Genomic DNA, 14,132 nt, shown 5'->3' with positions numbered 1-14,132 from the left:
GCCATTACAACAATAATCGAATGGAAACCTTGATGACAAACGAAACTAATTAGCTCTGAGTACTCTCTCAGCGGGCACAGATGCGGCTTGATTAGGCGCAAGTAAGGCCTGTTTAATCACCGACTCGAAGACTGCGCCTACAGGGACCAGCAGTCGGTACTAGTGAGTGTTCTGTCTCCTCAAATTATGCAGCCACTACTTAAATCACGGAGTCCACATTCGACCTCTTTCTGGTCATACTTTTTACCCCTAGTTCAAGTGGTACGTAGAGGTGCTCGAGACTGATTTCCCAACCTTGATAGCGATGGGAAGTCAGATTATCGTTTCGAGACCTCGCCACATTGGAGCATGAACGGCACACAAACAACACATTTCAATATCCGTTACTAACAACTCACATTGGCCGAGAAATATTATGATTACTGCATCACGTTTTCCGGTGTTGTCAAACAGGAATGTGAGCTCTTCAACCTGAAGTTAGTAACTGAGAGGTGGTTAAGGTGCCTCGTTTTCGTATCCGATCCCCAATCGTTCCAAGGTTCAGACAAAAATTCGGCCGCTTTACACAACCGAACAGTATGCTGATATATTGATGCAAACTCCCACCAATGAATGTCAAATTCACATCAACCTGAGGCAATATATTGCCATCATCGGCCAGTCATCCGTTATTTAAGGAGCTATGTGCACGCAATCGAATACAGCTGCATGACTGAATCTGACAACAAGACCGATCAGAAACGGTGGAAACCTCCTCTGATTTGTTTGCATTGCTGTGGATGGCATTATGCTCGTTATCGCCTTTACATTTGTTCCGACTTGCAATCGTCGTAGCTACAGAGATGTCAATCGCACACCACGGTGCGGTTCACAAACGGCGGCCCAAATAAATAACATTGATACTCAAATTCGCTTTTGCCTCGAAGGAGGCTTGCGATGATCCACATTATCAGAGTTCGGGTAGTTCGTAAGCTGTATACGCACTCGACATCACGCTGCACGTTGAACGAACTTGGAGATAAATTGGTAAGCCGCATGTGAAATCGACCAAGCATTAAACCCCTAACGCTTTTGCTGGCAGGCTGAATTTTACGGGTGAGGCTTAACGCTCAGTGTGCTTTAGCATCTCGACGGCACAGGCCAAGTCTTACCTAATACGCCACATATTGGATCGTATGAGGCTGCATTGAATTGCGAAGAAGAAATTTTTGGACAAGCGGGTTAATTCCATGGGCAAACTCACTCAAATAGCACACGAACTTGTTCTCTGCCGAAATCAATTCTCAAAGCGTTTACTTCATGACTTCCTCAGTGTGGTGCATCCGTATTCACCGACGGGCTGGAACGGTGCAAAAAAGAGACAGACTGCATTCTCATCGGTCTTAAACTATCTGTCAGGCCAAAACGCTCATTACCGTTAACTGACTTGCCCGTGTTTGCTCAGGAAGTGCACCGAATACAGAAGGTTAATGTTCTTCAACCAACCAACTGCGCAACACTCGTTATGAGGCCTCACATATGGTAACCTAATCCAACGAACAACGACCATCCATTATACTCATACATGTTGTCCGTCCACCGTGCACATGCCTGAAAATCAATCAGTTCTTGCGATTTGTGTTTTTATTTACTGGTTGCGTCGGTCAAAAATGGTGGACAGTCTCTCTAGTTCTCGTTTGCTGAGAGCCATTTTCATTCTACGTGGTTTTTGAAAGGAAAAATGCATTTTCAAGTACATACGCCTTAAGGCAAACTTAATACTTGTTCAGTTGGACCCATTGTTAATAACGTGCCATAATTATTTGTTTCAATATCCCTCAGATAAATTCATGGAATTTTCGGTGATTGCTTACGATCCAAAAATGTGTTGTTTTCTTTTACACAAAGTCATACCTATATTAGCTGTTCTTCCATACTAAACGTTATAATGGCTCCATTTATTTATATTCATTTCCGGGTTTTCTGCTGAACATTTTGTCCCACTTTAAACTGCACAAAATTTTCCCGCTTAATTTGTCCGATAGCATTCTGCACTTTCTGTGCCATGCTGTGTTGCTAATTGCCCAAGGTTCAATCTAGCCGTAAGTTCTGATTTAATTCTGATAATCTTTACCGTTAATTTTTATAGAAACACGGTCTTCCCATCCATACTGTCTGCCGACGACTACTGCAACATGTTGTTTGCTGCCCAATAGTGACTACTAAACAAACGTGGGTAAAGGTCGTAGAATTTGGTTTCGCTGCGATTTTTACTCACCCTTTTTCGTTGAATTAAACTACACATTACCCGTCAAATAGGATGCGCACGTCGTACGTTTAGGAAAAATAACCAATTCCTTGTCCTGAGTTCACGGGCTTAGCACAGGATCGTGCACCCATTGTCAATAATGGAAGATCCCTCTGCATACCGATGTTTTTGGATGCCAAGATTCAATGAACATTAGTCGACGCATCAACCTTGAAAGTAAGGAGAAGTTTATACAAGGCAGTCCTTGGCTACATTGGTGCAGATTTGAGCCCTAGAATACAGATACCTCACACGCCTTCAAACGTGCACCCACGGACAGGGGCATATCAAAGGTATGGCGATTAGGCGAGTATTGCTTGACCAAGCTGCTCCATTAGAGCACTAAAACCAAACTCCCCTTCGAATCTACTTGCGTTATTTACATCTTGTAGCCTAATAGAAGCAACAGTTCTATTGTTCACAACGTAAAAAGAAAACATCCAGTAATCAACAGCGGTAGCATTCTCACCAAATTTGAGATCCGCTCTTGGGCGCCGCTTATCAGCTCCAGGGCTTTCTTTTGTAAACTGACTCTTTTATGACCTTAGGCGTCCTTTTTTAGCTAGAAAGCTTTCACACCTCGGTCACATTTAAAACGCTGAAAGCCGCTCGCCATTCAGGCTTTCCAGAGTCATATAGGTATTCACCTAATCGAACTCATTGTTCACGCCAATGTATTGGAACCCATCCTCACTTCATTGACCATGTCTGAACTATTGAAATTTATAAAAATGAATATAACCACGCCTGACCACAGAGTTAAATTTCTTTCCACAAACGCACACACACATTATACCATCTCTAATGTCTTTGTCCTCTAAGCGACGGACTCTGAATTTCACTCACTCACTCAACCTGACGTTTCACATTTCTCAACTAGTTAAACTTTTCGTCCGCTACCCATCCAAAACACTCTATGATGTTTTCTTTACTATGCCCTCAACTTCCACAATCCAACACATCCAACCCAAGACCGTACCGCTGACAACCCTCCCATCAACTGCATGAAATGCTTCAAAACAGCCTCCCAACTCAATGCGCAGTCTCAGATACAAGTTTATTATACGAGTTAAGACATTAGTTCCCCTTCATTCACCGTTCTATCCAGTGTTAACTGCACACCGATCAACCTTGAACACATGCCAAATTAACCTTACTTCTGATACTATAAGTCATCCCCGAAATTCCCAGAGTGTCAAAAGAAACAGAAGGCAATTTTACCAACAACCCGCTTGAAGCGGCTTGGCCACATTGTAACTACAAAAAATTTGACAATATAAGCGGAGACATGAGGAAAAGCGTTTTTGACGAAAGCCTGTGTTGTTGGTCTGAGCTTCCCGCAGTGATAGTATGCATCACAGGAGATCGTCCAATGAATTCAAAACAACAGCAGAGGAAAAATATTGCTTCATGTGCACGCGGCGTGACGCCTTCGACCTAATTTGTTCTGCAAACACCACTTTTCGCGCCAGGTTGTAACTACGCCACGCTGAAGGTACATCATCGTCCAAGGCGCCAACATGACCACGCAACTGCTGCTTTTCTTCATACGCTCGTCCCTGCGCGCCTTGAACCATAATTTGTTCAAACTCAACCAAATTCCAGGATTTGTCGACACTTCCTTCTGCGCAGTAAGTCGGTCGAACAATTCTCCATGGCCGGAATATCTGTAGCATGCCATTCTCACTCAGCCATGGATATTTCGTTCTGTAGTATCCCTCTGAATGGTGCATGTTATGATGTGAAAGACTGATCCTCAATTGAAGCTGACTAGTTGTATTTTCCGGTAATCTGCTCGCACATTTGCTGCAGAGCAGGACCACCATGTGTGCAAAGGTGCCAGCTTGAATAATGTGAAGTGAATTATTGAGCAAGGACAATTCTAGCATTAGGCTTTGAGGGTCTTGCAGGCGTTTGCAAAACCAAGGCTATCAGATTCTGTCCAAAGTCGAAATTATTTGTTGAGCCGTTCAGCCAAGCCGCTGAAGTCGATGGGTTTCAGTCGACTGGCATTTTGTCTCTGAAAGACAAGGAAAAACAAATGACATCCTTATGTTTTTATTAGTCCACACTTGGTGATGTAAATTACCATACTCAGAGACTGCACGGGTTGCGCGGCCAAGAACGGAGGAGTTTTGTCATGGCGAAGACGTCCTTAAGATTTGCACTAGTCATGTCCTGAACAAGCTAACTGTTGTTCAGTGATGAAATCGGTTGCTCCGAAATCGCGACGGACTAACTGATGTCTGAGGCCTTCACCAACAGGAAATCGCATAGCTTGCATCTAGGTTCTAAAAGTTGTCTTCAACTAGAGGGTTGCCGGTTACACTTTCTACCGTATGCGTTATAAATGTCCAAAACCTCCAGAAAAGTTGAGAGTATTGGTACCTGGCTTGGCTTAACGGCCAGACGGTCCCGGAAACAGCCACTGTACGTTATAAAATACAAACCAAATGATAAAACTCAACAATGACGCATGCAACTCGATTAGTCTACAGTGGTAGGCGGTTTGGCAAGCTGATTTAAACCTGTCTTCCATCTCGAAGAAGTCGTTTAGCGGCAGCCCGGCTGCACAGTAGCTTACGAGCCAAGAGTGGTCCGTGCCATCACAGGCTGTTAGCCTTTGGTGCGACTGAAACAATAACAGTCTGTCTTCATGGGAGCGAGAACTGGAATTTTACTTTCCAGGGACTTTAGCCGAGCTAGACTCCTGAAAGAGTTTTCTGAAAAACCCGCTGTAGTAGGGAGGGGTACAATAATTAGTAATTTTTGCTAATATGCTTGGACAATCATGGTGGCTGGTGCAGTAGAAATAATTAATCCAGTGCTCACGAGAGGTCCAAATATTTAACTCTTGAGAAAACTGAAAACATGTTATTCGTATGAAGAATTTCAGTCAGAGAGGTCTTAAGAATATTGTTCTGGTCGACAGATCGGTGTTGCCAGAAGCATTACAGATGGTGGAAGCCAGATGGGACTTTCAAGTGAATCGAATGACATTACCGTGGGCCCTTCGTTGGGTTCACACTTGAGGCTTGAGAGACCGAGGGCATGAGGAGGCTAGTATGATATGTGTAAGATGGTCATTTGTTAATTTGAGGTAAGGTGGGGGAGGAAGGATGAGGAAGGGGAAAAAGGACTGTATAGAACCCAAAAATTTCGGTATTATAAATGAATTCATCTGAGTGGTCCCGAAAAAGTTAGGTAGATTCCAGAACGGCTGTTCTCGTGTCCTGTTGTTCACTCTGAAAATGTGCATTAGGTATGTGGTGAAGAGCTGACACACGAAACTCTAGTCAACCACCTCCCTAACCTAAAGTTAATAAAGATTGAAGTGAAAACCGTTGAGAAGACGAAATTTCCACCATCTTTTCCTAGTTGCAGTGGTTTATGAAGCTTCAAATCGCCAAACCAGCTCGTTGCTGAATATTCGTGTCGGTTCCGCACATTGGTTACAACAGTGCTGTAGCCATGCTCAGGCTTTTCACGGATTCACGGATTGATACACAGGATCGAGGCTTTTGCCCAAGTTTCCCGGATCGGTTTTGTTCTTGTCGGTCAGTGGCTGTCGTTCACCTGAAAGGCACAAGTGAAAAAAGGGTGTAGCACTGCTCTTTATGTTCTCAGCGCGGGGCAGTATGCTCGCCAGCGCGAGGATTCGCATAAATAAATGTCTAATAGTGCTTTAAATTGGGTTCGAGAAGGAGCGTGTACAACCGTCGGAGGAAGGTCATTCCACGCAGCTACTACCCGAAATGAAAAAAAGTTTTGTCTAACGGATGTGTGTGCCCTGAGCTTGAAGATTTTCTTACTATGTCCCCGCCGGGTGTTTGCTGGGTCAACGGTAAAAAACCTGTTTGCCAAGCTTTGTTCAAACAGGGCGTAGGTAAGAATTAGGTCCCCTCGGAGGCGACGGTACTCCAGGGGAAAGAGATCAAGCGTCGCGAGACGCGTTTCGTAGTCCACGGACTTGAGGCCGGCAACCATTCTCGTGGCGGCCCGCTGGACACGCTCAATGAGGGTAACGTCTTTCGTACGTCCTGAGTAGACAACTTGGTTGGCGTACTCCAGGAGCGGTCTGACGTAGGCCCCATAGAGTATTTGGAAGTCCATGCGAGTAATACGGGAGAAGGTACGTCGGATCATCCGTAAAACGGCGAATGCCTTTTGGGCCGATTTCTCATGGTGTAGTGCGAAGGACAAGTTTGAGGAGACCCAGATGCCTAAATCTTTTTTGGCATCTATCCTCATGATGTTTTCTGGTCCCTTTTCACCATGCATAACAAAGGCATTCGCTGAATCCCCTCCAAACGACACATGGACGCACTTTTCATCATTCAGAGGAAGGTGCCAGTCCAACGACCACTGCTTGGCAGGATACATGTTGAAAGCCACAACACATGAAGCACTGTACGTTTATCCTACATGGAGGTTAGTGAAAGCATTTCAAAGCGATTCATTCTGTGATAGAATTCAGCGGAGGTCGGTTATCATCGGATTGATCTGGATATGCAGTCCGGTGACGGACGCGCCAACAGCTTCAGTCCCGGAGCGCGGTTAGATTGATTGGACCAATCAAAGTGCTGAGTCTCACTCATCCGGCTCTCGTCGCAATCGGTCCTGTTTTTGGCGTATTTCGCTGAGATTTAATGCGATGGAAGTGAGGCTTGCTGCGTCAGCTGCACGAATGCACCGAATTCGTGCTCGGACATTCTTGCCACAGTATCCAGTTATTCCAAAATACCCAAAATGCGCTTCTTTTGCTTCATATGCCGTGTCGCGTCCACACCATCCAAAGCCGGAGCACTATGGAGTGCCAAGTTTGGACCAAAGTCTTGAAAAGTATCTCGCCTATGCAAAGCCTCTGGTCACACCAGAGGAATGGGAAAACACGCGTAATGTAATTTGAATCTGCATCGATGCAGCGATGGCTGCAATTTTTCAGATTGTTTCGCAGTACCTTTCATCAACCCACGTCGCGAAACTACAAGAGCAACTTGTTCAGCGAGCCAAGATGGAGGCCAATTGGGTGAGTGTTCATGCAAAATATCGTGCGTCCAGCATTAGAAATATCCGTTTACTGTTTGTTTGAAATATAGGTATGGGCTTTGCGGAACTTATCAGTAGGGTCAGTATCCCATGAACTCATCTGTAGGCCAGCTAGCACAAGTGATGACAGATCCTCACATGACATTCAATCATCTGACGAGGTTTTCTCACTCCACCACCACTCAGTCTAACTGGAGTAACGGTTGGGCAAGCAACAGAAAATTCGCCCAAGGGAACTATTTATGGCGCTCTGATCAACTCTAATTTGTTTATTCCAGTGACAGAAATGATCTGTTGATGCTACTTTAATGATGAAAGAGCGTCAACACACTGTACAGCACACTATGCAGTATGCCCGACGAAAAGACAATTTTCAGCATCATGATGAACAGCACTAGGTTTGTTAAATTCATGTCTCAAAAAGCGTTTTGTTCCGTCCGTCAAAGGCCTAGCTGGGCATTTCTGGGTGGAGCTTGAGCCATATTTGGAACATCAGTAGTAGCAATTGACATCACACATAAGGTGAGGGATAATACCATCCTAATGATAATAATAAGAGTGATAACAATATGTACAGGACACATGAAAAAGCTATAATTTGAACACCCCCCACTCAGACCAGGCTGGGTTGTCCTTGTGTACCCGGGATTTACAACACTCCAGGTGTTTTTCACATCGGTCTTTTGTACCATGAGGTCTTCCATATATTCTTTCGAATTAACCGATCACATGGCATCGAACACCTGCATCAGTTGACTCGAAATTTTCACTTACCAAATGGACACATTTATTGCCATTTTGAGTTCTTCGAAGACTTCAAAGGCCTCCAGTCTGTTGAACGACGTAAAGTTGCCTACGTACAGTAAAAACGTGAAGAATTTAGTTGCCTTTAAGCGCTTCCTGCATGCCAAATAAGACATTTACGTGGAAGATCAACTGCCAGCACATGTTTTTAACCTCATGATCCATTCGATTACGCCTTTAATGATGGCCGTGCCTGATATCCTGGGCAAATAGCTGGAAGCATATTCAGCAACCGTTTATCGAACACCAAGTACAATCTGTACACATAAGCTGGGGGGACAATCGGTTATTGAGAGCGTAAAATCCTCATATCGGAAACAGAAGCTAAGGTCCGTTTAAGATGGAGCAGTCAATGAGGGAAATGTCATTGTTCTTCCATAGTGGATACCTTTTTCTACACAAAACCTTGCGAAATACCTGGCATACCCCTAGGTTTGTTCAATGAGTGACCAAGTATGACTGTCACAGATCACGCACAATAGCCGAACACTGATGGGATGTTTGCCGTTGAAAAGTACACTCATCATCTCTGGCATCAGTTCAGTTCGTTGCTAGCCTCCGCAGTATATGCCGATGGCAGAAGTAGGATTTATTCATGGTGGTATGCATCAGCAGAGAATGGGCGGTAGCTGCGTCTTCAAACTATTGTGCGCATACATTCCGTCTAAATTCAGCTGTATGTCCGTTTGAGCAATTTGAATGGTTTCTCAATTGATTTAGCAGACCATATTTCAAATCCTTATACACCTGCGTTCGGCAACTCACTCATCGTATGACGTGCAGGCGTAGAGTGCCAGCAGTCTTTGGACCTGTTGGCAGGCTTGGGTATATCGGCTCAGGTGCTTCCAGCACTGCGGCAATGTCGGAATCGAGCAAATTAGCCCACTGGTTAAATCGACGGACCGCTGACGGAATGGCGTGTCCGGGGATTCATTGTGTTTTTTAAGGGTGTATTGTTAACCTACGGTGGCGAAATGGGAGGGAAGAATTTCTAAAGTCCTTCGTTCATCCCGTCGAGGGGCTCATCCCTCGCTCTCCTGTGACATTTGAGATGGTTCCAGAAAATCCAACCTATCCTCAGAGGGTACGTTTTTCAACCCTCTGGCTAGTCCGTCGTCGGATAGCCGCACACATTTTCATTTTGAGCATGAATACTAATCCACATTTTACAGGCGTTCATGCGTGTATGGCAAATAGTGGATGGGTTACCGTTGGCGCCAGAAATAAAGCTGTCATTTCCACCGTTCTACGGGTTCTGGAACAACGACACTTCTTCCAGCAGCCAAAAATAGTGGTATTCCTTGACTTGAAAGCTGCTTTACCCCACGGAGGGTCGGAACAATGGCAGTATCTGGAACAAAGGTGTTCCAAATAAATTTTTACTTTCTTTGAGGCGCTGTACCACAACTCTCGTGGAGGTGTGAAGGCCTACGGAATGCTTTCGCCTGAGTTTACCACATCAAATGGTATCAGGTAAGGCCGTCCTGTTTCACCTTTCCTCTTCAACTTCGTCGTCCATGTGATCATGCCACGCGAGACCCCAATCTATAATGCCTGTCGGGTCCGAGTGCTCCCAGAACATTCGCCCACAGCTGTCGAGTACGTAAACGACATAGCTGAGCTGTGATCTGACACCACTTTAATGCAAGCAATATTAATTAATCCGAATAATTCTACCTCATGGTTCGGAGTACGATTCACACCTGCAAAGTGTAAAGTGCTTCCGCAAGACTTGGTAGAATGAAACCCCAACAGCATGCTTTGCGGATCAGTTAATCGGGGTGATAGACAAATCTGTCTACCAAGACAGTCCCAGTGATTCACCGAAAGGCAATATTTCCATCTGCACTGGGAAGCCCAGAACAGCTTTCGTGAAGCTGCAATACCTATGGCGTAGGCGTAACATCAACTTTGCTGTCAAGGTTTGAGTTAACAATGCTGCAGTGCGCTCCATAATGTTATAATTATATATATATATATACATATATATATGTATATAAGGGTATGATTATACTGCTCGCAAACCTGGCTACTGTACGCTGTACGTCGAATACTTTTCGGAGGAACTAACGACTGATGAACTGATCTCACTCCATAGGCTGCGCTGGCTTTGTCACGTGCTCCGTGTGCCAGTTACCGGTTTCATCAGGGAGCCATTCTCGTACAGCCACATGAAGGGTTGAAAAGATCCAGGAAAGGTGAATGCTAAATTAGCTACAAATTGTGGAAGCTATTACCAGCAAACTTGGCCTTGCTGGTCGCTGCTTTCTCCTCCGAACCCCGAGATGTCACAGTGATTAGAGACATCGTGAGACGTAGCAAGATGGCGCATGTATCCAAGTTGTTGCCTTCAATGCGTAGTTCCCCTCAAGATACCCCCAATGAAAAGTCCAATGACACCCCTGTACGCACCAATCATATCTGCTGCCGCCTTCAATGCGGGGCGGCCAATGGAACCCCAGCAGCTATAACCAGTGTACGACGAACACGCGGTTTTTACATGGGAAGATAATGATGATGATGTCACCGTGGTCTGTCTTCAGTTGTGCAACGATCCCGCGGGCTATGTGAGTTAGTTTGGGCTCAACAAATCTAGAAATGCCAATGATGAAGAATGGTGACTCGCTTTACCGCGATAAACCGTAATACGAGGTCGTCAGGAGGTAAAGTCGTACTGTCCTCTACAAAGTGTAAAGGCGGTAATGCGTTCCCTTCAGGTGACCAGCCAAATATACGGGAGCAGTGGCGCTGTTTCCTCCCTATGAAGAAGGACAGACCAGATAAGGTCAACCCTAAAATCACACACTTCGATCACCCAATGGTTGACCGTGGCCGCCGGCGCGTTATCCACTGGGGTCGAAGCCTTTTTAAACACAGATCGTCTGGTGCTGCTCAACAGGCACTTGCTGTGCGCAGCTGCACATGGAGTCAGACGATTGTGCCTCCCTGCGTCCTCTGGCCAGACCTACGCCTGCAGTCAAGTGGGACGGTCCATAGGGTCATTGGCCCCGAAGGCTTCCACCCTAACAACTGTCTCGCGGTTCAGGTTTTATAGTGAGATGCTTGACGAAGTTTCCCCGAAAAATATCCTGCATCTAATCTCTTGCGGGTCAGACTTCTGGGTCAAAGGCTCCCATAGGGTATCTCAAGCAACATGTCTTTCTCGGTTTGGCAACCGGGAAGCTTCATTTGCCCATGTACCTTTTCGTCCATCGGCCATCATTCATGCAGCCTGCTCACCCATCTAGTGATACACTGGTGTTAATCCTTCCCTCAGTACCCTAGTCATTGTTTCCTGTTTAAACTATCACCTAGCAAGACAAATCAACACAGCCCCTTAATAGACTCCAGAAATCTAGACTATTTTGCCGACCAAACTGGACAACAGACCTCTCTTTCTTAAGCAATGCCTTCCGTTTCTATCGATTTATGCTGTGTTCCCGAAACACGTACAAGACGTCCTTTCGGTGGTACACCACAAAACGCCTAGAATGATCTCAGGTGTTTTACGTTCCACTCTTCGGGTATCTAGTGATCCTGAAGTAAGGCGTCGGGATATATGTAGCGTGGGGGTAAGAATCAGCCCTAGGTCTGATTGTAATTTTCCGAGCTGGATCCCAGTAACCAGTCATCTTTGCGCTGTACAGCTGTTCAGTTCAGTTAAGATTAGTGCAGAAATTTCTGGCATTCTTTCTGGGGTACGTGACTTGAACCTGATTGTGCCAATGTGATGGATCAGATATCACCGGGTCCCATCAGAATTGTGTGCCGAATCAGAGCAGTTCTGTCAACCGACTCTGGTGAGTTTTAGTAGCTAACCACTGTCGAGCTGCTCTTGCTGGGAGACTGTTGGAAACGCACAGTCATGCTGATGCCGAATGTTGGTTGGAGCGCGAATGGAGGAGAGTGAAAGGACGTAGACTTTCAACTTTGATAGCTGTCCATTAAAGCAGTCTAACTCGACCAAACGAGCACTGGATATAGTCGAGGTCAGCAGATATAGCATCCATAAAAGCCGTACCAACAGCTTGCGGATCCGGCGTCCCATGACGATCTCTCAAGTGCCGGAAGCTTAAGAGCCTTCTGAGTTTGCTCCAATTATTTCAACAAGTTTCGTGCATTATTACTCACCTCGTTTGGTCTTTGAGAAGCTCTCGAACCCTGATGTGAAACAAGTCTGCCAGAACCACCTACTGAAGTCCCTTACTGGTCTCTTGTTGGAGAATACTGTCCACAACCCTGTAAAGTTCTGGGCACTTCACTTGCGGAGTGGTCCAAGTAACTAGACCTATGCACTGGACCTCGGTCAACACTCTTAAATTACTCAAAGTTAGAACACGTACTCATCCTGGTCGAAAGTACAGTACCGCTCAACGAACTGTCAGGCCTCAGGTAAGAAAGATCAACTGCGTGGATCTAGAAACTTGGTGCATCCAGAATGCTTAAGAGATCGAGGAGATTAGAAACTCGGGATGTGTATAATTTATTCCAGCTGATACGCACAGCGTGGTCAAAGAGGCCTCAGTTGAACGGAGCAAACAATGTTAAAAACAATTCGCTCATCTTTAAAAAAGAAGAGCGCCTGAATCGTTCGGCGGAAGACTTGTAACAGCAATTCAACTGGTCACCTGCAGTTGCTTAGCCGGATTCCCAACCAGCAACACAGCCCTTGACAATGAATTTGGAACCTCCGACTGCTTCGTAAACAACCGAGTGCCTTCTGACCCCCATCCTGCTGCTGGTCCTGACATCATCATCATCATCGACGGCATGACATCGGTGTTCAACACCGATGCTTCACTGCCGTACAACCATGACTTATTTGAAAGCCTTGTTGTAAAGAAAAGAGTAAAGGTGGACGGGGGAGGGACTTAATGCTAGCTTAACACAGTCATTCCGAGGTGCCTACACCTCCAGACATTCACTCAGGCAATCTGGATAGAAACTGACAACAAGAACGCCACTGACATCGGTTGGCAGCCATATCTTGTAGTGTCTCCAACCAGGCACAGTGAGGATCACGCGGTCCCCATCCTGGAAGGCGAGTAGCACCGACAGCACCCAAGCGTTTCGTGATCTCCTTCATACTCCTCTGCCAAGTCAAGGGTTGGCCACCTCTCTGTTTACGCCACTCCGAATTGGGCATGGAAAACAGTACTCTCTTCGGCAAACGATGGTTCGGCATACGTAACACATGTCCCAACCAACGCAACTTCTGGTGCTGGACACATTCTTCAATGGGAGTACCCGTTACACAACCGAAAACACGCTTTTTAACTGCCTGGTTACGGATTCCCCGACACCAACCCACACGAGCTATGGTTCTGAGACGGCGATTGTCGAACAACTGAAGACGTCCCAGGTCCGTTGCTCGAAAAAGCCAAGTCTCACAGCCATACAACAAAACAGCCCGTACTGTAGCTTGATACACACCTCCCTCCAGATTCAGGGATAAACCATTCTGACGCCCTATGTGTCTCAACTTAGCAAATGCTACCCGAGCCTTGCAGATTCGTCCATTGCCCCCATCTACCGCGCTACAGTTAGAACCGATGGAGCTTTTATGATACGTAAGACGCTCCACAACTTCCAGTACCTCTCTCTGGATTGCAAGTGGCGTGTTCAGTGACTTCACGTCCACGTGCATGACCTTCCACTTTGTAGGTGCAAAATGCGTACCAAAGGAAGGGATGACCTTGGTCAGTTCATCCAAGAATACTAGCACCTTCTCCTCCTCTTCGAGGATGAGAACGATGTCGTCTGCATATTCCAGATTGACAAGGTTTTCTTCACAGGCTATTTGAACACCAGGGTTTTGGAGACCCTCCAGCGTTCGTCTCATTAGTTCATCGATCACAAAGTTGAAAAGGAACGGAGAGAGTGGGCATCCTTGACGGACACCGCTTTGTGTACGGAAACTTTTGGAGAGCTCTCCGTACACTCTCACACGTCCGGAAGTCTGAGAATACAAAGAACGTATTATGTTTACAAA

The 14,132-nt window shown here is 45.8% G+C and overlaps 1 protein-coding gene across 1 annotated transcript in view; it reads left to right on the top strand.

Moving 5' to 3' along the window:
- Positions 1-6,870: 6,870 nt before the first annotated feature.
- T265_11212 (hypothetical protein) overlaps positions 6,871-14,132 on the top strand; it is a gene marked incomplete at both ends in the record, with an annotated part of 50,006 nt that continues 42,744 nt past the window's right edge. The window contains one exon of the mRNA XM_009177810.1: positions 6,871-7,316. Within this exon, the coding sequence (XP_009176074.1) occupies positions 7,215-7,316 (102 nt within the window). The remainder of the gene's footprint in view (positions 7,317-14,132) is intronic.

The sequence above is a fragment of the Opisthorchis viverrini genome (assembly GCF_000715545.1).
Source record: "Opisthorchis viverrini unplaced genomic scaffold opera_v5_458, whole genome shotgun sequence".
In the NCBI taxonomy this organism is placed as follows: domain Eukaryota; kingdom Metazoa; phylum Platyhelminthes; class Trematoda; order Opisthorchiida; family Opisthorchiidae; genus Opisthorchis; species Opisthorchis viverrini.
Note: the sequence above shows the minus strand (reverse complement) of the source record. Positions and strands in the feature narration are given on the sequence as shown.